The following is a 27,420-nucleotide window of genomic DNA, read 5'->3' on the forward strand; positions in this document are numbered from 1 at the left end:
TTAAAAAGACAAACTAAGCAAAATTAAAATTACAAATTATGCAAAGTAATAAAAAATAAAAATGAAAATAAAAATAAAAAATATGCAATCTAGCAAACTAGTAACTGTCTGAATTTGTAATAAATATTTTTTAATATATGAACTTTCAACTTGAAATGATTACTTTGTTAAACCTGTTTTCGCCACATACTCAACATAGTTCAACATTTAGAACTGGTATAGATTAATTTAATTTTAAACCCTCTTAACTTGGATATAAACGATGTATTAAGTATAAAGCTCTTTTAAACATTTTTATTGAGAACCTCTAAGTTATAAAAAAAATTGTAGTAGTAAGACATGTGGATAAAATACTTATGTTTCATACATGAAAAAAAAACATCTGAAAACTTTTTTTTAAGTCAAAAAGTATCTAAATAAAAACTTATGACAAATTTTATGTAAATTACTCTTTTTTATTAATAATCATATCCTACATTAAAAGTCAAAGTTTTAATCTTTTAAATTTTATTTCACATACTTCAAACTATAGGTTTTTTAAAAGACCATGAATGAACGCTACATTAACATTTTACAAAAAAGACAACTGTTTTAAATTAAGGTGCTTTTCTTTAATAATTTTTTACCGAGTAAAAGCATCTTACTTATATCTTGATTTTTCAGTTTAAATTATGTAAAATTTGACAAACACTTTCAATTCTTATTAGAACTCTCGATTTTATTAATTAAAAAAGTTACCTAGTTATGAAAGCTAAATAATTACAATCTAGTCTTATTTATGCTTAAATGTTTTTAATTTAAAACTTAGCTAAGCATCACTTTTAAATATATGTTGCTTCATAAAAAAAAAAAACATGTAGTATTAATTAAAAAACAGTTTTAATAACCTTTTTTATCTTTAGATAAACTGTCGTCATCCAATTTTAAATTTTGCTGATGTAAACTAAGACGAACTGGAGCCATTAGCTTGTACCATTTCTTTTATTAAAAGTTTTATTAGTTTCAAATTTTATATCAGTATAATAGTATTTTCTAATACTTTTAGTACGAGTATTACTTACTAAACTTCACAAAAATAATTTTAGTATATTTACTATGTATTTAGTTAAATTAGTTAAAAGTTTGAGTTTATTAGTTTATAATTCGAATAAAAACATACTTTATGAGCACAAAATTCATCTAGACTTTTTTTAAAGCAGTATATATGAAAATTTTTATACAAGTAGTGATAATTCTTTAAAAATACATGTATTTTAACTTATAACGTTTAACTTAAGCAAGTTTCACACATTTTATATTTTTTTACGTTTAAAAGTAAAATAATTTTGTTTCGAATATTGTGTCATAAATTTTGATTTTAAATAAAGTTTAATTCAAAGATTTTGCCTTTGAAAGGGGCTTAAAGCAATTACCTTTGTATGTTGAGGCACTCCTACTTTAGTAAATAAATATTGCCAATGAGGTATTCCAATGCTTAAAATCATTATACGGTAGTAATCACAAAACGAACTTGTGACAAAAAACCAATTTAGTGATCTGTCCATAAACCATATTTCTGAGTTCGAATTTAAAGGAGTTTCATCTAAAGAAAACATTTATTTGCTTTTAACAAATATTTTTAATAAAATTAATATAAATAATATTCAGACTGAATTTAAATTTATTAGACTTTTTACTATACTTTAACTTAATAAATGTTCTGTTTAGTTATTTAATTTTTTTAACATCCATTAAAACCGAAATAATTTAAAACATGAATAAAGTTCAATATTTTTTTACACATTTATCATAAACCTATAAATAAACATGAACTTCAAATTATAAAAATGATAATATTTAAAATCAAATAAGGCCACAAAGGGGTAATCTGTTTTATTATTAATCTTATTTTTAACATAAACAACTGAGCTATCATTTACTTTTTAATGTATTTAAAATTATTAATTAAATTAATTAGTAATTAAGGCCATAGGGGGGGTAGACCATGTTTTTTACAAGTTGATCTTATTTTATAGAGTTTTTACTAAGCTTCAAGATGCTTTTTACCGTTTTTAAAAATTCGAATTAGTTTTTGAGATATGACCGGCCAAAGTCGGGCCGCATAACAGGTTCCTTATGGGGAAGGAAAACTAAAACGGCGAAAAAAGACTAATGCATTCAAAATTTATCTCCTCCTTCATTTTTTAAGCAATCTTCTTCAAACTTTCACAGTCTATTCTTTATACAATAACAAAAAAACGTTATTTGTGACTTTAAAAAATTTCAAGTAAAAATACCTTTTTTTTGTAAAAAAAAATTTTTTTTGATGAAAATTCACTTTTTTTTTTAATTTTTGTCATAAAATTACAAAAAAAAGGTATTTTTACTTGAAATTTTTTAAAGTCACAAATAACGTTTTTTTGTTATTGTATAAAGAATAGACTGTGAAAGTTTGAAGAAGATTGCTTAAAAAATGAAGGAGGAGATAGATTTTGAATGCATTAGTCTTTTTTCGCCGTTTTAGTTTTCCTTCCCCATAAGGAACCTGTTATGCGGCCCGACTTTGGCCGGTCATATCTCAAAAACTAATTCGAATTTTTAAAAACGGTAAAAAGCATCTTGAAGCTTAGTAAAAACTCTATAAAATAAGATCAACTTGTAAAAAACATGGTCTACCCCCCCCCCCCCCCTATGGCCTTAACTTAATTAAAGTTTTTAAAATTCTTTATAAAAGGCGAAAAACAGACTTTTTTGTAAAATTGTATCTTCTCTTAAATTTTGAAGAAATACTCTCAATTTTTTCTCAGTATACTTTTTTTTAAGCTTTAAAAAAATGTAAAAAGTATTTTTTAGCTTTTAACTTTTTTTTAATAAACATGTATAATAGACTTTTTTCCATTTTATCTCATAATCCTTTTTTTTTTAATATGTTCCCACAAAGTTTTAAAATTACTTCAAGTAACACTTCTTGAAAATTTATAGCTTTTAGCTTAAAAATAAAATTAAAAAAAGTTTTTAGCGAAAATTGACAAGAAAAAAAATTGCGGTCTACAGATTTGTATCACTAACTTTTGACAAAAAAGACTCTATTTTAAACCTTAGTGAAATTTTTTATTCTAGTTTAAACTTTTAGCTTTCATTTAAGAGCTAATGTTAATTTTGTAAAAATAATGTTAAACCGTCCTATAAGCCCTAAGTAAATTTAACTTTATTGAAAATTAATTTCTTATATAAAATATCACAAAATACTAATATAACTGCAATAAATATTCAAAACATAGATTTAATTGTTTGCTAACAAAAAATCCTAGTGAAACAAGTTCACTGGAATATAAATAAAAACAAATTATACAGTAATCTTCCTTTATTATACCAACATATGTTTCTGTGTGTAGAGGAATAACACACTTCAACTGGGTTCTGTAAAAAATAATTGCTGCAATGTAAGAATATACTATTAATGTAAGATTAATGTAATAATGTAAGAATTAACTATTAATCTATAAAAATCTGTACAAATTATTTTAATTTAATGAAAACATGTATACACCTACTTTATTCTATGCTTCTATTCTTACATTACAGTAATTATTTTTTTACAGAACCCAGTTGAAGTGTGTTGATTCGTTAACACACAGAAACATATGTTGGTACAATAAAGGAAAATTACTGTATATTTTTATTTATTTATAAGATGTAACATTAAAAGGCGTTAAATCCTAGAGATCCTGATAAGCTAAGCTTATCGGAATATATACCACAGATGTTTTAGTGTGAAAACTTTATTCCGACTAACGGCGTTTCACTGCTCTCAGATAAATTTAAGAACACATCTACGGAGTCTATAAAATATTAACACACATTAGAAAAAAAAACATGTATAATTATGTATAATATTTATGTGAGTAGTAACTATAAACGAACTTTAACGTTTAAAAACAAAGTTTGGAACAAAAATATAAAATTGTCTACATAAACTACAAATTTAATAAAAGCATTTACTAACCTCAAAAATGCTCTAAGAATAGGCAATTTTTTGAAAAGAAACATAAATTAAGTTGTGCAGATATGTTACGTCATAATAAATTTTACAAATTAATCAATAAGTTTCTCAGCTTAAAAACAAACTATGTAGCAAAATGTTTACTAAAAATTTAAACTAAATTTAAAATATTTATACAGTACAGTATACACGGTATATAATAAAATAGAGGAAACATGTAGTATTAAACTTATTGTTTGTGATTGTATATGAAAATGTTGTGAAATAAATAAGTGCATAAGTAGACAGAGTTATTTAAAGTAGAATCGTCGGTTGTGTGGACAAATATTCGATAAATCTTGCCGCTTATTCAGAAGTAGGTCTTTATCTTCTGCTGCAATTACTGCTCTTTCTGTATTGCAAGTTGGGCAAATTCTACTTACTCAGTTGGATGTATGTTTGATCTTTGAAACAATACTCCACTCCATGTTTGGCCTTTTACCGTACCTGTGAAAAAGCTCCAGACATAATCCGATAAACACGTTCTTTGTTTTTTATTTATATTTTTTATTTTATATATATTTTAAAAATATAAATAAAAAACAAAGCACGCGTTTATCGGATTATGTCTGGAGCTTTGAAACAATACTCCACTCCATGTTTGGCCTTTTACCGTACCTGTGATAAAAGCTCCAGACATAATCCGATAAACGCGTGCTTTGTTTTTTATTTATATTTCTTATTTATTTTAAAAATATAAATAAAAAACAAAGCACGCGTTTATCGGATTATGTCTGGAGCTAATTTCACATTTACGGTAAAAGGTCAAATATGGAGTGGACTATTGTTTCAAAGATCAAACATGCATCCAACGGAGTAAGTAGAATTTGCCCAACTTGCAATACAGAAAGAGCAGTAATTGCAGCAGAAGATAAAGACCTACTTCTGAATAAGCGGCAAGATTTATCGAAGATTTGTCCCCACAACCGACGATTCTACTTTAAATAACTCTGTCTACTTATGCACTTATTTATTTCACAACATTATCATATACAATCACAAACATTAAGTTTAATACTACATGTTTCCTCTATTTTATTATATACCGTGTATACTGTACTGTATAAATATTTTAAATTTAGTTTAAATTTTTAGTAAACATTTTGCTACATAGTTTGTTTTTAAGCTGAGAAACTTATTGATTAATTTGTAAAATTTATTATGACGTAACATATCTGCACAACTTAATTTATGTTTCTTTTCAAAAAATTGCCTATTCTTAGAGCATTTTTGAGGTTAGTAAATGCTTTTATTAAATTTGTAGTTTATGTAGACAATTTTATATTTTTGTTCCAAACTTTGTTTTTAAACGTTAAAGTTCGTTTATAGTTACTACTCACTTAAATATTATACATAATTATGCATGTTTTTTTTTCTAATGTGTGTTAATATTTTATAGACTCCGTATATCTGTTCTTTATTCTTTATATCTGTTATTTGAGAGCAGTGAAACGCCGTTAGTCGGAATAAAGTTTTCACACAAAAACATATGTGGTATTTATTTATTTATATAACTGCAATAAAAATACAACATATTCTATAATGCTAAATATCACATAAAATAAAGAGTCTTAACAAAAATATGTTTACTGATGAAGTATTGAACAATTAATAATGTAAGTAATGCATAAAGTAATAGGTAGTAGAAAAAGTTTCAAAAAACTTAAAGTGTTTCAGCTTAATAAAACTTGAAATTAAAACTAAAACAACACATACTGTTTTTTATTAGAATGCAGACTTTTCCTATACCGTTGCAATCATCTAACTCAAACAGTTTGTTTCTGGAAGTAAAACTAGATTGTTGTTTACAACTTCGGTCTGAAACAAATAAAACAAAATATAAAACGGAACTTACTCAAAATTTAAAGGAACAATGGCCGAACACTCTTACTGTAACGAATTTGCATATGCTTACCCATTATTTAAAACACATAATTTAAACAAATCCGAAGTTTTGAGTACAAGTATTTTTGAAATACCAACTCGACTGGTACAATCTGCAGGCAAAATAAGAATTTTAATAGTAACACGCTTTTTAGCGATATTAGTTAAATAAATAAGTATTAAAATTTGTAAATATGATACAAATTAATACTGTTAAGATAGCAAAATTTTTTTAGGAGAGTTAGATTTATGAAAAACAAGTTTATCACAAATAACTAAAACAAAACAAAATTTAGTCGCTGGAGATGTGCAACGTTTATACCCTAACATAAGTCGTGAATTGGTAAAAGTTAGCTTGTCAAATACAATCGAAAAATCCATGAACTATTCAAAACAGCCCAACGTCTCTGTATAGATTTAACTGTGTCAATTTTTTCAACTTTACCCACAAACGGTCGCTTCAGTACTTTGAATTAAAGCCCGCTTGTTTAAGATCACAACAGCGGCTTCTCGCGATTATTTCTGCCTGATGAGTCCTAATTAGGATGAAACCGGTCGTAGGATTGTCTCGGATGCTGTTGTTGTTGATCGTGCGGTGAAGTTCATTGTTTATTATTCAAAACAGGTGAGTAAGATTTTAGTCGATCTTACTGTGTTTTGTTTAGAAATTGTAGTAGTGCAAAACAAAACATCATTTTATTTGCAAACAAACGGAGTTGTTACAGGAAATAACAACTCTGTTTCAATTGCCAATATTTTGTTAATTAAATTTGTGTTTGAAAAGTATGATTTGTAACATATTTTAAGATAAATGCCTCATAAAAGTAACATCGAGGAACTAGAGCTTTTGGATGTCAATCACACCATAGATGAAAAAGAAAAAGGTTGGTTTTACGTAAAAAGTTTTGTGAAACCCGTCGCTAACAATAGAGTTTACACCAATGGAAGGTCTTTTCATCCTCGCTCAATTTACAAATCTATTGTACTTAATGAGTTGATAAGATTAAGAAGGTTGTGTGAGCGTGACTGCGATTATTTAGAAGCTCTAAAACTATCGAAAGATAAGTGCATAAATTCATACTTTTGCAAGGATTTAGTTGTAGAGATGCAGGAAAAAACAGTAAAATGGTAAGACTGATTCAGACCGCCAACTAAAAAAATGAAGGAAAGTAACGAAAACATAAGCGTTTGAACGACACGCTTTCCAAACTTGCTGAGATTAACAGAAAGAGAAAAACAACTAAATGAAAATGTAATGGTAACATACAAACGACCACAGACTATCATAACTTTACCGACTAAATACAAGATCTTGGCTCATGAAACTAACGTTAGAAAAGAATGTTTACACCCTTTTGGTAAATGTTTGTTATGCAACCGAGACTGAGAAGATCGAATGGTTAAAAACACAATTTTTATATAAAATTTAAATATTGAGAAACGGCAAAAATGAACAAAAGATTTAAATTGTAAAAACTTTGGAGTTTGTGCAGAGAAATGTAGTGAAAGCGAAGAGTTCAATCTTGGTCAGACAATCACGTCCTTTTCGCAAAGGTGACACAACTGGAAAAGATTACATGATGATGTGCACCACCTAAATTACACTACGCCAAAAAAAACACAATATCAAAAGTATGTTTAAGTCTTTAAGTCAAAATAAAACAAATGAAGTTTCTTTTAGTCCCTTGCTTTAACTTAATATTAGTTATGAGAAAACTTTATATTATATTTAATATAATATGGTTACTGTACATCTGTAAAAAGAAATATCTTATTAAGGAATTTGGAATGTTATGGTGTAAGAGGCAATATGTCTTTATTAATTAGAGCATATTTAGATTGAAGGCCACGGCTCGTTAACTTTGGAGGATATGAGTCAACCTACAAAAAGTGAAGCAAGGGTACACAAGGCTCAGTGTTAAGATCATTATTATTCCTAACTAATATAAATGAATTACAGAGTAATACTAGTAGACTTAGCGTCCTTAATTTTAAAAATGAACAATTTATATAAAATATTATAAAAAAAAATACTAAAATAACAGTAAAAATTTTAATATAAAATTTAAAAGTGTATCAGATTAACTTATGGTAAACAAACTCAAATTAAGTCTTAAAAGTAACAGACATTTCTACACCCAGTAAAAAAGATTGTTTGCAAAAGTATAAATCTTAATGTTAAAACATGTAAACAGTTGTTAAAAACACAACTAATAATAAATACTTGGGAGTAATTATGGACAGCAAATTAAAATAGTCAGAACACTTAAGTTCTATACAAACAAAAAAAATTACAAAAGATTGGTTATTTTATATAAAGTTAAAACAAAGCATTTTTAATTGAAAAAGCACAATATTTGACCTCTAATTCTCTGTCTATGAGCAATGTTACAGGGTTGCCAAAAAAATTAACAATATAGTCAAACATGTGGAAAAAACAGGAATTTTAAATTATTTTTACATGTAAAGCAACAACATTTTAATTAGACTCTTAAGTCTTATATTTTTTATGAGGGACTTCATGTTCAAACAATGATAACTTTATTAAAACGTGCACGGGTGATGTCTTAAAAAACAGTTTAGATAAAAAAGCGTGGACCAATTAAAATAGTCATAATTAAGTATATTAAGAAATGTTAAAAAACTATTTTTTTGCTACAGTGACCGTTGAAAAATTGAGAGTCTTTGAAATTTACAATCGGGCATATTTGTATATGTTTTCAAAAAATTAGAAATTTGGAAACAAAAACACTGACCCTTAAAACACAGCAAAGTATTGTAACACTTCAACAGTGTTCTTCTAAGTCGAAAGCGGTTTTCTTTCTTTCTTTTCTCTCAAACTATTCAAACCACTTAAATTCAGTAACGCGCTTGTTTTGGTGAGAGAGTTTTTAGTGTCTTAGTTGATAACACGTCTTTTTCTTGCAAGTGTTGTATTCGCGTTGTACACTTGTACGACGGCGACTGTTTTTTGTATGAACTTTTGAATTAAAGTAATTTATTTGTACAGTTTGCTTTATTTTCTATCGCATTTTCTATTCATGGTAATACAGCGTTTTGTTTCTAAGACTCGATTTCTTTATATAAGTATTTAAGCATTTTAACCATCTTACTAATTAATTAGGCTAAGCTTAAATGATAGTTTAAGTTATTTGGCTAAATCAACTCTAAACATTTAAGTAACCGTCACCGATATCGTTATAACGCGTTAAGTCAGTTAATATCCAGGTTCGCGTAGCTAAGTAACAACTAAGCATCGTGTGATCGGCAAATGGTAACCCTGGATATTTGAGTACGCACCTTAATTAATCCGTAATTTTCTTCTTTTTTAATTTCTACGTTTTGTAGATGGTTACCTAAAACTAGTTTAAAAATTTATTAAGACTTTAAACATGTCTACCAGTATTATGGACATAGACTATTCTAGGCCTAGTAGCAGCCAACTTGTTAGGAACTGGAATGAATTTAAACAAAATAAGTTTAAGTTATTAATTTCTGATTTTCCCGCGTATCGTCCTCCCGAATCAGTAGCCTACAGAAAACTTAGTTGTAATCACAACCAGTTTAACGTCTTAGAAAGAGACCCATTGGATTAGTTACTACAAAGTCTAAATACTAACATCTATCAACTTGTATTATGGGAAGAGCGCGTAGCTAACTGCTTAATGTCTATCGAACGCGGTAGGGATCCGGTCTACTTAACAGACCATATAGCTCACCAATGGGGTGGATATAGGCGCACCGAAGTAATAGAGTCAGAACTCAATAGTCTCAAAACGATTATAACAGCCTGTATCGAAGTCAGAAATTTTAATCAGAAAATTGATTTGTTAAGAGCTGAGATTGGCAAAAGACAAAGTAGGTGCGATATACTCGAAAAAACGCAGTACGAGAAAATTGTATGGTTCGAGTATCAAGGATTTAGCAATACACAGTACTACGCCATATTAACTGAAGCCTTTAGGGAGCTAAAAGTTATAGAATTTGTTTTGAAATTCCTTCCCTTATTAAGTCTTATCGAAGAATTCTCGCATATAGAATTCGTGATTACCAAATTCAAAAATGTTTGTAGATACAACGGCATCGACGAATTATACTATAGTGAGAGAATATAATTCGTCTTAATAATAATAATAATAATAATAAGGCCCGCTATCAGCCGAGATCGGCTATGCGTGTTGTGCACAGAGAAAAAAAAAAAAAAAAAAATTACATGTTTAAAAAAAAAAAAAAAACATACACAGTGATGCAATAAACAAAACACAAACACACAAAAAAACAATTAAATTCATTCTGCTTCTTAATTCTTCATCTTCTTCTTCGTTTTTCTAAAATATTCCTTTTCTCTTTCTTGCAGTCTTTTGTGTATAGTTGATCTCCATTTGGCACGGTCATTTGCAAGCAACTCCCAATCATCAGTTCCAATGTTCAAGCTTTTTAGGTCGCGCTTGCATACATCCTTAAAACGTAATTTTGGACGTCCTCGGTTTCGTTTGCCAACGACCAACTCGCCATACAATAGAAACTTTGGGATCCGCTCAGTGTTCATTCTCAGGATATGACCGAGCCAGCGAAGCCTGCGCTGACTGAGGGTAAAGTACACAGTGGTAAGACCAGTACGTCTCAATACTTCCTCATTGGTGATCTTTTGCTGCCATGTAATTCCAAGGATGCGACGAAGGCATCGTAGGTGGAAGGTATTGATTTTCTTCTCCTGTACGCTAGGTAACGTCCATGTCTCGCTACCGTAAAGCAGAGTACTGCAGACACAGGAACGGTAAACGCTAGCCTTTGTTCGAATGCTTAGCTTTTGGTTATCCTAAACTCTTGCAGTCAAGCGAGCGAAAGTGCCTGATGCTTTGCCAATGCGACTATTTATTTCTTTGTCCAATGATGCGTTAGACGCAACATTTGAGCCAAGGTATACAAAGTTATCCACATTCTCGATATCCTTACAATTGATCTTGATTGATGGTAAAATATTTGTTCCTTGACTTAGAATTTTAGTCTTCTTAAGGCTTATAGTAAGGCCGAAATCCGAGCATGCCGAAGAAAACTGGTTCAGCAGTGTCTGCAGGTCTTGGGCAGAGTGAGCCACGAGTGCAGCATCGTCAGCAAATAAAAGATCACGTATGGTGACTTTCTTCAGATTTCGCTTAGCTCTTAGATTAAAGGGTTGAAAAGGTGTCCGTCAGTTCTTGTATGAAGCTTAATTCCAGTAGTTAATGAATTAAAAGCATGCTTTAATAGCATCGAAAAGAAGATTCCAAACAAAGTTGGAGCAAGTACGCAGCCTTGCTTTACCCCACTTTTGATTTCAAATGAATCAGATACACTACCATCATATTGAATGGTTGCCCTTGTGTTTGTATGAAAAGACTTCACAATACTGAATAATTTTGGAGGACATCCAATTTTCAGCAGTATAGCATATAGTCCTTCTCTACTTACCAAGTCAAAGGCTTTAGTGAGGTCAATGAAAGCGATGTACAAAGGCATGTTCTGCTCATTACATTTCTCTTGTAACTGACGTACAGAAAAAATCATGTCGGTGGTAGATCTTTTAGACCTAAATCCACATTGAGACTCAGGATATACTCTTTCAGCCAGCTTCTGAATACGAGGAAGAACCACTCTTGCAAAAACTTTACCAGCAATCGCAAGAAGAGAAATTCCCCTGTAACTATTGCAGTCCGATCTGGAACCCTTGTTTTTATATAAGACTATGATCTTAGCATCACGCATGTCTTGTGGCACTATACCTTCTCTCCAACATTTGGCTAAAATATCATGTAAATGAGGTAACAAGCATGACTTACAATTGCGGACCAAGTCCGCTGGTATGCCGTCACTACCTGGAGCTTTCCACGGAGCCATCATATCAATGGCTTTACTGAGTTCTTCAGTAGTTGGTACGCTATCCAGGTCATCCATCATTGGTAGACTATCCATTCTGTTAAGGGCATCATTAGTAACAATATTCTGTGTAGAGTACAGAAGGGAAAAGTGTTCAACCCATCTACTCAACTGTTCATTCCTACTGTGTAAGATTTCACCAGTATCAGATATCAAAGGTGATATTGACCTCTTTGTTGGTCCAACTGCTTTTCTTATTCCTTCGTAGACTGATTTGGTATCTCCTCTGTCAGCAGCAGCCTGAATACGGGCACTAGCCTTTAACCAAAACTCAGTAGCACATTTTCTAGCTGCCCTCCGAAAATTTTTTCTGGCTTCACGAAGTCTAATTTCTAAAATTCGTCTTAATTTCTAATATATTACCTTCTAAGGAGATGTGTTCATTTTTCAGTACAATTACAATTAAGCACAGAAATCTCGCTAACTTAAAGTTATTTTGACACCGACAAAAGAATTCGTGAGAAACTTAAGCGCAAATTTTTGCAAGATTTACGCGAATTAGAAGCCGAATTAGCCAAACTCGATCGCAGAATAGCTGCTAAAGAATCAAAACGCAATCGCGCTATCGCCTTACCGAATTATGACGTCACAAGTACAGCGTCAAGTAATGCAACAAAAAAATCTGATGGGAACCAACGTTCTGAGCAACCACAGCCAGCATCACCAGGGCCCGCGTCAATGGTCAGCGCCACCGAAGCCAGCACCTATACGACCAGCACCAACGATCTGAGCCGTCCTAACCAGCACCACAACGGGCAGTCCCAACGGTCTGGGCAACCGCAGCCACCATCACCAGGGCCAGAGTCAACGGTCAGCGCCACCGATCCGAGCCATATTAGCCAGCACCACAACGGGCAGTCCCAATGGTCAGTACAACCGCAGCCAGCACCAGAACGATTAGAGCAGGGGTCGACAGCCTTATGTGACTCGCGGGCCAATTTTCTAGAAAAATTTGCTCGCGGGCCGCACTATTTAGAAAAAAAATCTTTGAGGGCCGCATTTATCTTTAAAAATTCTAGCAATCAGTAGAAAAATATTATTTAAGATCTAAAATATAACAAATTGAGTAATGTTAGACCACTAATAAAGAGCCTAAATGTAAGTTTTTATCACAAAAAATATGATTTTTATTGCTTTTAAAATGTATATTTTTTGCTGAAAAGGAGCTCGCGGGCCGCAGATTTTGACTTAAAGGGCCGCATTTGGCCCGCGGGCCGCAGTTTGCCGACCCCTGGATTAGAGCCAACGGCCGTTTCAGAAATGTCTTCCGTCAAACCAAAAAACGCACGGAAATCATCCTCGTCTACGACCGGAAGCACAGCAGCGACTACAAACACTTCTTCCAGCATTAGTTCGTCCGGCAAAGCGACGAACTCACGAAAGTTGCCCTTTTCTCCAAACAAACGCACAGCAGCGACGTCACAAAACGACGAAAATAAAATAAATGTTAAGCACGATTGTGAAATTTTAACAAAAAAACACATTTATTACTTGAAACGCAAAACGATTGATAATAATGATGACAAACCGCGAATTAGTTTGGCTTATATTTCACAAATGGCGATTTAAAACCGAAAAAACTCTAAACGATATCGCACGCATTTTTCAAACTAATCACGAACTATTATGGTACATTTTTTCATCGATGGCGCCTTAAAGATTTTGAAATCTAAAAACTTGTTAGTCAGAAAATAAACCGTTATGAAACTTTGAGAATAACTTCAAACGCAATTTTTCACCGCTGGAAAATCAAATTAAGATGTTATTGAAAATTTACCATTAATTAACTCTTAAAACGAAAAGTCAAACCACCAAAATAGTAGTTTGTTTTTATTTCATTGTAGCAGACAACTAGTCTAAGAAGCTTTCTGAACAAAGCTTAGTACGAAATCGAGTCGTAAGAAATTTAAAGAGTATTTTTAGAGTTTAAACTTTAACTTATTTTTATTTCGAGCTCTTACTAATACTAAAAAAGAATTGCCCAAATTTGTTAAACTTAATTTCAATCTGTTGTTTAGCAACAGTTTTATGTTCAAACTTTGAACTATAATATTTACAGTTGTACTATAATAACCTTAGTAATTGCTGGTAACAAACTTTATTATCATATTTTTTTGTTGTTATACACCTCAGCGTACATATAAAAACACGTTTTTAATAAGGTCATTCGAGCTATTTAAATCTTATCTAGTATTTAAACGTTAACAAACAACTTTGTTTTTAACTTTCCTAGAATATTGAAGTTTTAAAAATAAGTACAAAGTTAACTAGCTGTATATTTTACGAAAACAAGTTTAAACTTTTGAAATGCATGTGATTGCTTGTTTTGTCAACTAACTCGTGTTAAATGTGAAATGTTTTTAATACGCTTAAAGTTTGTAGAAAATACTTCGTTTAAACTGAACGCATAAATGTTTTTAAGTTTCTTATAAACATACTTGAAAAAAGTCTTCTTTATATTTTTACTTGTAATTAAATTAATTCAAGTAGTTAATTACACTCGATTTGCACTTTCGCACGACAAGTGCTCGAGAATCGAAAGTCATCAACGAGTCAGCGAAGAAGACGAAGAGATCTGATGTACCATCAGCGTACGGTGGCCGAGGTGGAGAACAGATGAGGAAACCAAGCATGTACGAGGAGCGTGTACGGTAAACAAGAAGGGAGTACTATCAGTAAAGAACTTCTGAAAATTCTTTCAGCATTTTTTTGTCATTTTGTAAATTGTTCAAACTTTTTAATTCTGCACGTCATCAACAGATTTTAGAACATTTTCAAAGTAAAGTAATACTTTTTTACAAATAACAAGATATAAGTCGACAACAGTCGGCGGTCATTTTTCATTTATGCTTCTATATTGGTTGTTAAGTGTTTTTTACAAATTCAAAACTAATTAAAGACAATATTTTTCTTAACCCTAAGTGTAAATTCCAAAATGGCAAAATAAGTGGAGAGAATGTAACACTTTGACAGTGTTCTTCTCAGTCGAAAGCAGTTTTCTTTCTTTCTTTTCTCTCAAACTATTCAAACCACTTAAATTCAGTAACGCGCTTGTTTTGGTGAGAGAGTTTTTAGTGTCTTAGTTGATAACACGTCTATTTCTTGAAAAGTGTTGTGTTTGCATCGTACCACTTGTACGATGGCGACTGTTTTATATATGAACTTTTGAATTAAAGTAGTTTATTTGTACAGTTTGCTTTATTTTATATCACATTTTCTATTCATTGTAATACAGCTTTTCGTTTCTAAGACTTGATTTCTTTATATTAGTATATAAGGATTTTAACAATCTCACTACTTAATTAGGCTAAGCTTAAATGATAGTCTAAGTTAAAATTCGCGTATATCGACTTAGCTAAATAATTTAGCTAAGTCAATTCTAAACATTTAAGTAACCGTCACTGATATTGTTATAACGCGTTAAGTCAGTAGATAGCCACGTTCGCGTAACTAAGTAACAATTTTATATCAGTCGATCGGCAAAGTATAAATATTATTTAAAAAAATAATATTTTCTTGCTAAAACATCGGTTGGAGCAAAAATATCCAAAAAAGAACATTTTTTTCTAAGGGGCGCCACTCAAAAAGTCAAACCCCAATCCCATTGATTATTAAAAAAATTAAAGGCAAAATTCTCTAGAATTTAAAAAAAAATCTTAGTTAGCTTTAAAGACAAAGAAAATAATTGGATCTAAAGTTTATACATTTTTAGAAATTGCAAAAAAAATGCTAATCGAACTAAGTTAATGAACTAAATGAACTAAGCTCGTGGCAAAACTTCCTAGGCGTAATCAAGTGCTTGAAAATTTAGATAACAAAAAGCACCTAATTTTCCTGAAACTCCACAATTTAAATTTATACCCCTCTTTTATTATAAACCAACTCAAAAATCCCTTAAGTTTGCAAGTAGAACTTCTCTTTTGAAAAATACGATGAAAATATGTTTATGCATTTTTGCTTAAGCATTCTTACCGACAACAATAGTTTCAACTGGGTTAAGAAAGATGTTAGACGTCACGATGGGAAGTTACATAGTAGTCACTTTTTTAGTCACATTTCTTTGTTTTTACTCAAATATTTGGATTTTAAACTGTAGACAACAATAAGCTTTATAGTTTCTAATGATTTTCAAAGATTTTAAGTTGTACATTGCAAAAACTATCTAAATACATTAAAGTTTTTTAACTTGAACTTTCCTATATAATTTTCAAGTCTTAAAATATCAAAATTGGTATTCAAAGCATAAGCTTCATTTTTAATTCTTATAGTTACGTCATAATAAGCTTTATAACTTTTGTGCATAGTATTTCTACTCTTACAGTTATTGTTTTACTTGTTTGCTGACGACCATTTTAACTGAGATACAATATCACCGTTGGGTTTGTTTGAATAGTTACTTTACAATAGTAAATATTTCTATTTCTTTTACATCTAAGAACTGCTGTTGTTGACATTTTTCAACTTATTAGTTGACTTTTTTTTTTTTTTTTTTTGTACAGGCCTGTTATCCAAAATTAGCATATTTAATACTTATCTTATCAACTATTTCAAACGATTAATTAAAATACTTTTTTATTTTAATCCAAATGATTTGGGTTTTATTTTTTGCTGGTTATTTTATTTTATATTCTTCAAATTTTTGTTTTAGAACCAATAAAGTGTTCTAGATTAACAATAAAGATAAACTACTCATTCTTAACACCAACAATGTAATCTACAAATTTTTATGTTATTGTAAGCAAACATACGTGGATGGATAAAACCAGCAACAATCTTATAAAGAGAAAATCATTAATCTACCAAAAAGTATTTAAACAAGATTAAGATATCTAACAGCTAAAACAACAAAGTGGTCATATGCTAAGTATAAACCTGCAGTAAAAACCTACTACTTATTTTACATTTTAACTTTCATACATAACAAAGTTTACTTTTAAATATTTAAATTTATATTTTTTTTAAGGTAGAAAAACATCAGAAGAAACCCACTCTCCCCTCTACAACGATAAACGTTTTCTGAAGGTCATGCAAGTGAGTTTGAGCTAATCACATGTTATTCCACCTGACCTATCTTTTAAATTTACCAAGTAAAAAAAATTACGTTTTAATTAAAATTAAAACTAAATCTGTCTAAAAACTAAAAAGAAAAATGTTTAACTAACCAAAATAAAAACTAATCCTAACCCTTTATTCAAAAAACAAAACCCTTGGTGACACGCCATTTGGCAAACACTCACAAGGCTAAAATTTTAACATCAATAACCACAAAGTGTGGGAAAACGATGAAGCTCAAATCCCCAAGTAAGTATTCACCGGCGCTACAACAAACTAACACATCAACAATCCAATCATGTGATCACTGCCACTAGTGTGAACTCACAACCAGCTGTTGCAAACTCAAATAAACCAATATCTAATTTAAAGTATTTAGTTCTAGAAAAAACAAGCTAGACTATAGAAATACTGTAAGTAGGAAAACAAGTATTGAAAATCTGTATGAGATATTTAATAATATCTGTATCTGTGTGGGATATTATCTGTATAATATCTGTATTATATCAGATGTATCTGTATAATATCTGATAATATCTGCATGGGATATTTAATTTAAACACCCGACTGCTACTTAATCAATTATTTTAATAATTATTAAATACAATATGTATGCAATTTAATTTATTGTGATTTTATGTATTTCGCTGTAACTTTATTATCGTTCAGTACTTTGTAAGCTCAATAACAAGTTTGGTTATTTTTGTGTTTTGTCTTTCTAAAATTTTAAATTTTTTCATTTTTAATTTTTACATTTGAACTAAATCTGCTTCCTAATTGTATATAACTTTGATTTAATCATTACAAGCATTTAATATATAATAACATGTTACATCGAGTTTCTGTGACTTTTATTATCTTCACCGTTGTTAAATTTTATTAAATTTTTTTATAAAATTTTATTGATTCACTAACTAATGGTTGATGTTTTTTTTTTTGTTCAAAATAGATTAAAAACATAAAAACTAAATTAACAAACTTTGCAATACAAATTAAATAGTTGAAATAACCTCATTTATATTGTGACGTAATTATTAGATGTAATGAATGTATTTTGTTCATTCATTAACAACAGTAAAACTTGAATCAGTTATTCTTTCCATTAACGTGAGTGGTTTGTTTATATTATGATTTGTTGTTTTGTTGTGTATTTTAGTTTACTTTACTTATTTTAGACTTCATAATTACAAATATTATATAGTTTTATAACAGTCGGATTTAATATTAAGTATTTTAACTGTTATTAACTATTATCTGTAGAAATTATTTTATTTTAATGAAAACATGTATACACCTACTTTATTCTATGCTTCTATTCTTTCATTAGAATAATTATTTTTTACAGAACCCAGTTGAAGTGTGTTGATTCGTTAACACACAGAAACATATGTTGGTACAATAAAGGAAGATTACTGTACAATTTGTTTTTATTTATATTCAAGTGAAGTTATTTCACTAGGATCTTTTGTTAGCAAACGATTAGACCTATATTTTTGAACAGTTATAAACTTATATATAGATTTTCAAAAGAAAGTGTGTCCATTTATCAATATTTCTAAAACAACAACTTTTAGTAGTCTTAACTTGATTATTTGTATTTAAAGTAATTTTTTTAATTATTACATTTTAAAGTTTTTGCGTTTCTCATAGTAACAGGATACTGAATAATATACAAATGCAATTATTTGAATTTGTATGACTAATTTGTTATATAAAAAAATACTGTACAATTTTATTGACTGCTAATAAAAACAAAATAAACCTTCATCACTATCGTCAGAAAAAAAGTCCTTATCTGAGAAAGAAATACTAGTTTGGGTTAATTTTGAAGAACATGTTTTAGATACCTTATTTAAGTTTGCTATTGAATTTATACTCATTCTTCCAACAGGTTGACACTTATCTAGGAAATACAGCAAAAATTAAAGAAGGTTATCTAAAAAACTCTTAACTTATTAAGTCAAAAACACTTTTGTTAATTTAAGAAAAAAGTAAGAGTTTAAAATAATAAAAGGGCTATTTAAAATTAAAGTCAACAGTCTCAACTGTTTAAATTTCTATTACACCATTTTTAAAACTATTACTAGGAATTTGAAGTTGATTTATAAATTTGAATAAACTTTCAATTCTATTTGATTAGGAAGTTACTTTTGAGAACACATTTATGATTATAACTAATATTGTTACCATCTTTATTGTTATTATATACACTCCATGTGAGTAACATTCCATTACATGTTAAGTAGAAATTTCTAATATCAGAAGGTAATTTAGTACAATTGTCTTGTTCCCATTCTCTCAACCTAACTTCTTTTAATGGAAGATACTCACGTAAGTTAACTTCTTTAATTTCTGACCTTTTCTCTAAATTTAAAATAGTTAAAAATTAATTTATAAATTTTACTTTATTTTAAAAACAACTATATCTTTAAAACATATTTTGCAGGATAGTGCATTTTATTTTAAATTAATATGATTAAAAAAAACTTAATAGCAGTATTATATAATAAAAAAGGTATTAAAAATAATGAATTTTGTCTACGTTTTTATCTATATTTTAAGCCTGTAAACAGGTACAAGTTATTCATAAAATAATAAGAAAACATAAATGTTCTTTGGTTTCTATGTAAAACAGACAACATTTTAAAAGCAGAATTGCAGTCTGCATAGTCAGTTGGTCAGTATGTGTGTTATTTTTAGTATTATTTAAACAGTAAAAGAATGTAGGACTTTTGCTATCTTATATTCTAAGTATGTTTTAGATATTTTATTGTTTATTTTTGTTTAAATGTTTGTTATCACTTAAAAATTAAGCTTAATTGGTTGTTGTAGTTTTCATTTAACCTTCTTCATTACTTTAGTTTGTGTTAATAAACAATATATCTCATTTAAATTTTTTAGTATTTTAGATACTTTTTATCCTTTCTATCCCTTACATATCATCATTCTTATTTAAAAAGAAGCTGTGTTCTATTGATATTGTTTTGTAAATAAACGAAAGTACTTGTGACAAAATGCGTGATTTTGTTAAAAAATTAAAGACAGTGAAATAATGTTGTTATAACTTAAACAAGTTGTCATCAACTAATAACTTACTAATTACATTAGGACTTTCTAACATCAAGTATATATACTAATAGTTGTGACCAACAGTAACTACATTCTTAAATTTTTCTCTTAGCTATTAACTAAATAGTAAACAGCGTTAGTAAAATTGCCCATAAGTTTTAACTTAAATAGTAAAAATATTAACACCTTATATTTAAATCAATTTTACTGTTACAAACTAAATAATAAATAGTGAATGTACAATTGATCATAAGGCTTAAATTGAATAGTAAAATTATAAACAAGTAAAACTAAAATCAATTTCATAAATATTAAGTAAATAACAACTAGTGTATATAAAGTTTTAATTAAGAGCATGGGGGAGGGGAGTCCACCTTAATTTTTACAAGTTGATCTTATTTTATAGAGTTTTATCTGAGCTATCAGACATTTTTAACCACTTTTTAAAAAAAGCAATATGAGCGATCAAAGTCAGTGAATTCAATAGGTTCCTAATGGAAGGTGCAAACTAAAAACTTAATAAAAGACCATATCAGTAAAAATCTATCTCCTCCTTTGAATTTTAAGCAATCTGCTTCAAATTTTTACAAAAAGTTATTATCAAATTTAAAAAAGACTGAATGCAGAAATTTATTTAATTTAAAAAAAAAAGTTTTTAATAAACAAAAACCACTTTTTTTTTTTTTTTGAAATTGCAATATTCAAATTCATTTAAACTAAAAAGGAACGTTTCCTTAAAATTTGAGGTCTCTAGCTCAAAAAATGAAGCAGAAGATAGATTTTTAGTGATTTTTAAATTTTGGAGAAAATTGACCCTGAAAAATTTGCAGTACATACACGTTTGTATTGGAAACTTTTTATAAAAATTACATATCTCAAAAAAAAACTTTTATTCTAGAAAAACTGGCTTGTAGTTTGTAGTTCAAGCTTTCATTTAAGATCCAATGTTATTTTTAGTATTAAAAGAATATTGGCACCTTAAATAGCTAAAATACTAACAAGCTAAATCAGTCTAATACTTACTAACTAAGTAACAAACAGTGTTTGTAAAGTTATTTATATGACTAAGTAAATAATAAAGTTAGTAAGTATTTACATTTGAAGATATTATACAGTTGTATAAATTTAGTAAAATGAGGGCGCCATGTAGACGCTTTTGTAGGATATTTATAGAAAAGGGCACTAGCTGACAGCCATTCAAGAATTGCTACTACTTACCTTAACGCCAGCAGGCCCACAGACCAAACCATACACATAAACTTGTTATGTATAACACTAAAGTAAGTGCTTAATTATAAAGAACTTAATAATTTACTTTAATAAAAAACTATTTTATTCTTAAATTCTGCAAAATAAAATTTTGTGTATATACCACAGTTTCACTATGCAAAGTGTCCTTGCCATAGATCATCAAAACTTAAAGCATACAAAAACTGCTTGTTTAAATAGATTTCAATAAAAATTTTACAATTTTAGTCTGAATTTGTTAAAGTTTTTTTTTACTATTTGGAGGCTTTGGAAATTAAAAAACTTCGTATTTATGAAATAACAAAATCTGAATTTGTTCCATTCTGACCTCAAAAAATTGACTTAACAATTTAAGTTTTGTTTAGTCTCTTGTTTTTGATTTCGATTTTACTTTTATTATAATTTTTTTGGCTCAAACTATAGACAGAAATAAACTTTATTATTTCTAATAGTTTTCAAAGTTTTATAGTTGTACATTGTAACAAGGTTACCATTCTTTGAGACAAAAAAAACTACCTTGATTGACCTTAAACTGCCCTGATTCACACTAAGTTTTTGCTTTTAATCCTTGTATATTTTGTTATTTTCGCCTGAGGCGCAAACTACTTATACCTCATGTTCTTTTTTCTTGTTAACAATTAAAAGCAAGGTTGTATATGTATGCTTTTGCATTAGATGTTAACTAAACTTATGAGAAATACTGTTTAAAAGATTAGACAACACTAGTCTACACTCAATTTTTAGTTTTCTTTTTCTGAAAACAAGCATTAATATGTTATATAGTTACATAGTTATAATAAAATACTTTATATATGATTTAATGACATGCAAAACAATAAAAATTAATAAACTATATCAGTAACTAAAATTATACCATATACTAAAACCTTAAAATACAAGGTTAAACTTTTTATATCTCTTAACTGTCTGTTTAAGGGCATAGGGGGGGCTAAACACCCTTTTTTGGTTTTTGATCTTATTTTATAAAGTTTTTGCTAAGCTACAAAATACTTTTTACAGATTTAAAAAAAACAAAATATTTTTTGAGATATAGCTGGTCAAAGTCGGAGGCAACAATAGGATCCTTATGGGAGGCGCAAACTAAAACGGCTAATAACTAGAAATTACTAAAAATCTATCTCCTCCTACGTTTTTTGAGATAACTACCTCAAACTTTCAGGAAATGTTCCTTGATATATTTAGAAAATTCTGTTGGAACAGAATTTAAAAAAATTTAAAAATAAAAATTTTATAACAAAAAAACAAAAAAAAACTGTTTTTTTTTTTAATTTTTTTTTTAATTTTTATTTTTTAATTTTTTGAAAATTCCTTTTGACAGAATTTTCTAAATATATCAAGGAACATTTCCTGAAAGTTTGAGGTAGTTATCTCAAAAAACGTAGGAGAAGATAGATTTTTAGTGAAATAGTCTATTTTGGCCGTTTTAGTTTGCGCCTCCCATAAAGAACCTATTGTTGGCTCTGACTTTGACCGGCTATATCTCAAAAACTATTTTGAACTTTTTAAACCTGTGAAAAGCATTTTGTAGCTTAGTAAAAACTATATAAAATAAGATCAAAAACCAAAAAAGGGTGTTTAGCCCCCCCCCCCCCCCTATGCCCTTAACATAAACTCAAATCATGATAAATATTAATTTCAGATTTAAAATAAAAACTAAATTGCTATTTTTCAAAAATAGTGAAGAATTAGTTGCAAGGCTAAAAATACTAAATAAGCATTTTAAAATATATAAAAATCATGTTATTAAACAAAATTGGGCATATAGAATAACATAAGATCGCAATTGGATCAAAAAAATCTCGTTCTAGATCTAGATGAAAATCTGTCCTGAGATTTTTTAAAAATCTCAAAACTTTTATGAATTTTTATAAAAAATCAAAACTGCACTGAGTCATCCTGAGTTTTAAAAAGAGTTCACTATCCTGAGTTACCCTGAATCTCCCTGAGATTTTCTATAAATTCAAAAGACCTTGAGTAGCCTGATTGTGTGGTAACCCTGTTATAAAACAAAATCAAAACACATTAAAGTTAGATAAAAAGCAGTACAGTGCTTCCTCACCTATCTGGCGGTATTGGGCAGGCTTTTTTTGCAAATATGGCTGGGCTAGCCTTTGGCCTGATAAGAAGAAAATATAGTATTTTATTAATCGACCTCATTGATATTATGCAGTGCATAAAAGAAAAGGTACACCTAAGTATCTGCTAATTTAATTTATTTCAACTTTCTTCATCAAATCAAAAATTAAAAAAGACAAAAAGTAAATGAAACAATACTCTATGAAGTTTAAAACTAGTTTAACAAAAATGAATTACATCGTGAACAGTTTATCTAATATTGGAATTCTTTATGAAAAAGGAAATAATGATGTTTTTTTGAAATAACTTTCTTCTTTCTTAGCATAAAACCCACAGAATTGATAACTTGTGCAACTCTTTCTAGTGTGGTTTCTGGTTTTTTGTTTCATCTAGTCAGCTGTGTACTAATGCAAAAGTATGTCCTGGCAACATTCTTAAATACAACCCGGTTTCATTGCAATCAATAATTGGATGTTTGGAGTAGCATTTGGTTAACTATTCATATATTATTATAAGGCAAAAATTATAAATTACAACATGAAGTTTAATTTATTATAGAATTGTAAAGTTACTTTTAACTGCTTGCTTAGTTATTGAAATAAAAATAGACATGTATTTTTGCTATTGATTTTTGCTAAATTAAATAAATCTAATTTTTCACTAAAATTGAGCCATAAAGCGTGGAGCCGGATTAGTGAGGACTAGATAAGTAAGGAAGCACTGTACTCAAAATATTAGCTTCATTTTTAACATTTATAATATATTTTATACATGCATAAAAATTTTTGTTCTACCAATTATTTTTCTACTTGCTTTCTGACAAAGCATTTAATAGTACTTCAAGCAACATTAATGAGTGTAAAATATAAGCTTTGTTGATTCTTTTGAAGTACAACAATTTTTATATATAGTAATTAAGAATAAGACAAAATTTTACAAATAATAATTGACATACCAAAAAGACCATTTGAAAAACTTAAATATTACAACATTATTACTTTTATTAAAATAAAATTAAGACTAACAGAAGTCTACATAAAAATATGGATACACCTTGTTTTACAAGTTAATCCTATTTTATAAAGTTTATTATGTCACTTATTAAACAATAAATTTAAACTTTAAAACTTTGAAAGCACTATATAAAACGCTCTATTTATTTATTTATTTATTTCTATTACTATATATTTTCTAAAAGTGTTTTTTATAATTTTTACTACATATGCAGAAATTATTTAATAAGTAAAAACTGTTGGATACTTATTTAGTTTTATATCCAAAGGTATGAAGGCGTATAGGATATTATGACATATGTAAATTAAAATTTTTATTTCAATGGTAAAAAGTTAAAGTTTGTAACATCAAATCCAGCACCCTGAACATAAACTAAAATAATTTTAATAAATAAACAATCAAATACTTTTATAGGTAAAGAATAAATTTTTCTAATACTAACTTAAGGAAGAAACCAATCCAAGCAATATTTTATTTAATAGTTCTGTACTGTTCTCCATTATGGTAACTTAATAACTGCGTCTGATGAAATCTTAAGAGTATATAACATATATGTCAGTTCATATTTAGCATTATATAGTAGTTATGAAGATTTGTAAATTATTTAGTTAAAGTGGTTGAAGTTGTTTGGTGTTCCAAACTCGAAGTTTACAAAATTTTTACCAAACTTAATACAAACACACAGAAACTTTTTTTTTTAAACTACAAAAAATCGAAGAAATAAAAATTTTATACTTTTAATTTTTTATAAACAAACATGAAAATAATTCTTTTCAAGTAAATTTTTTTTTGTAAAATAGAAGAAATGAATAGAAAATTATAAAGAGAGGTAAACGACGATTTTGCAATTTTTTAAATTATTTATAAACTGTTTTATTTTACTTTAAGTTTAGATTGTGAGTTTTTATAACTTAATTTTTGAGAATTAAAACAAGTAAAATTTATCTAAAACAGTTGTCTTCTCAGATAATAAATTCTGTAAACCATTAAAATAAATTTTATATTTTTTAATTAAATTAATTCTAAACTAGCTCAAATATTCGCAAAAGGATGCCAGAGAATTTTTTTTACTATTTATCATAGACTTCGGAGACGGAGTGTCTATTGAAAGTTTCACAATGAACTATATGCACCCTAAGATTTTTCACCAAAAAATAATTTTCGTGCACAATTATATAAACAGGCGCACAGTGTAAAGACCAACGATCTAAAATAGTGTCCAAATTAAAAAGAAAGTGTTTATTGTATGCATATGGAATGGATTTTTTTAAATGAAATAAAAAAAATTTAGTTATTAGAAAAATAGGTAAAAAGCTCGTTTTGCAATGTAAAGTTGATTTGTTTTGAATTTATTGTTGTACAAAAATATACATGGTAATATTTTAAATTTTTTACGCTAGCAAATAAAAATTGTTTTTCAGTTATAATTTAACATGTAAAAATAACTAAGATAAGAAAATAAACTTATTTTAAGGGAAAAAGAGTATTAATTAGAATCTCTCTATTAAAAGCTTATATTTTAAATAAGTATTTGTGAGTAGTTCTAAATACTTAATTCGATACTTAAGTAAATAATAAAAATTTAAACCTATCATAAGATTAACTCAATGAGAGTGTCTGCGGCGTAGTTGTCAAAATGCCAATGATGTAATTGTAATTTTGTTTATTTTAAATTTTATGCTCGAGTAAATAAAGCAATACGTTTTAATAAGTATGGTCTGAGCTAAGCACAAGTCAATAATTAGAATATGTTATTTTACACATTTTTTTTTTCTAATGTCATAAAAGCAGAAAACACATAACAGGAAGTAATTTCAATATAACTAAATATTGTTTTCATTTGAAAGTTAATGAATTTTTTTCTTATAAAAAATATAGACTATGTTATTTAACAATTAGTTGATTTGTATTTTAAAACTATTCTTTCACACTATTTTTAAACTTTAGCTGAGTCTTTTAAGAAAATTTCAACAAAATTCAATTTTATTTAGATATCATAATTGAGATGATCGAGCCATAGTTTAATGGCGGACACGCCAAGTACTAATCCGCGATGATTTCCCTCTGATTAACTCCCAACTAATTAGTTCCCTGCGATAAAATTCCACCTAAAAAATTCCAAATAAATCTAATTTTGATCTAATAATTTTTTATCCGATTAAATCCGACTTAATTAGCACCCGCATAAACTTTAATCCGTTTTAATTTTATATAAACAATTTAAATTGCGATTTATTTTTATTAAATCAACCAATTTTCTTATTCAAATAAATGTTATCTTTTTTAATTTAATTAATTTTCAACAAGTTTATTTTCTTTTTTATTTTTTGATCCGAATAGTTTCTCTTAGAAAACGTTTCGCAACAATTAAAAAGTTTTAGATTTGCTCCTAACTATTGTTTATTGTACAATAAAAATGCGCTCAAAATGTATGGTCTTGGACCAAGTGTACAAAAAAATCTTTCGCTTATCGAGTCACGCACCGTTTAGTAGAAATATTGCAAAAAATATTTTCAAGGTTTTTGTTTTTTCTAAGCAGTACCAAACTATTTTTTTTTTATAATTTATTTACACATCAATTAACTATTGTTTAAACAATTAAGCCTATTTTAACATCCTACATTAAATCAAGCTATATTTCTGCCATTATTTCGGCTAAATAGTTATTTGTTCCAATTAGACTCGGGTATTTAGATAATAGACTTAGAAATCACATACTGTTTCTTGCAGGTGCACGGTAAATGTGGTAGTGTTGCAGTTTGGCAAGGAAATTGTTTTGGTTCAGTCAAAAAAAAATTGCTCAGTATGGCTTGGCTTGAGTATTGCCATACATTTGCCTGAGGACATACTCTATTCTTGGCTGTTTTTCTAATGCAACCTCCAACGCTATTACTAAATTTTATAGTTATTTGACTCCTGATTTATGGAATAATAAAATAAAAATTTGTGTATCAGTAACATACAGAATAATTTTACAAGATCATTGAAGCTGTATATGTGTAAAGCAAAAATTCAAGCACTACTCGTGTGTACTGTGTAGGCTTTTTTCAGTTTCACAACTTTTTTGTTCAAAAATAGAGTATTTTGTGTAGTAACCTTTAAAAGAACACTTTATAAAA

At 28.4% G+C, this 27,420-nt stretch overlaps 1 protein-coding gene across 2 annotated transcripts in view; it reads right to left on the minus strand.

Moving 5' to 3' along the window:
* The window catches only part of LOC145835714 (tubulin polyglutamylase complex subunit 2-like), a 38,741-nt gene extending 13,876 nt beyond the window's left edge, over positions 1-24,865 (minus strand). Inside the window, exons 1-6 of one of the 2 annotated variants that reach the window (XM_082943418.1) lie at positions 24,744-24,865; positions 19,061-19,237; positions 18,636-18,776; positions 5,738-5,839; positions 1,413-1,582; positions 888-978 (exon numbers count right to left, since the gene is read on the minus strand). In XM_082943418.1, the coding sequence (XP_082799544.1) occupies positions 888-978; positions 1,413-1,582; positions 5,738-5,839; positions 18,636-18,776; positions 19,061-19,237; positions 24,744-24,801 (739 nt within the window). In that variant the 5' untranslated portion in view covers positions 24,802-24,865. The remainder of the gene's footprint in view (positions 1-887; positions 979-1,412; positions 1,583-5,737; positions 5,840-18,635; positions 18,777-19,060; positions 19,238-24,743) is intronic. The other variant, XM_082943419.1, reaches the window with a different exon arrangement.
* Between the last annotated feature and the right edge of the window lie 2,555 nt (positions 24,866-27,420).

Source organism: Thalia democratica, chromosome 5 (genome assembly GCF_965202585.1).
Source record: "Thalia democratica chromosome 5, ktThaDemo2.hap1.1, whole genome shotgun sequence".
Taxonomy (NCBI): Eukaryota; Metazoa; Chordata; class Thaliacea; order Salpida; family Salpidae; genus Thalia; species Thalia democratica.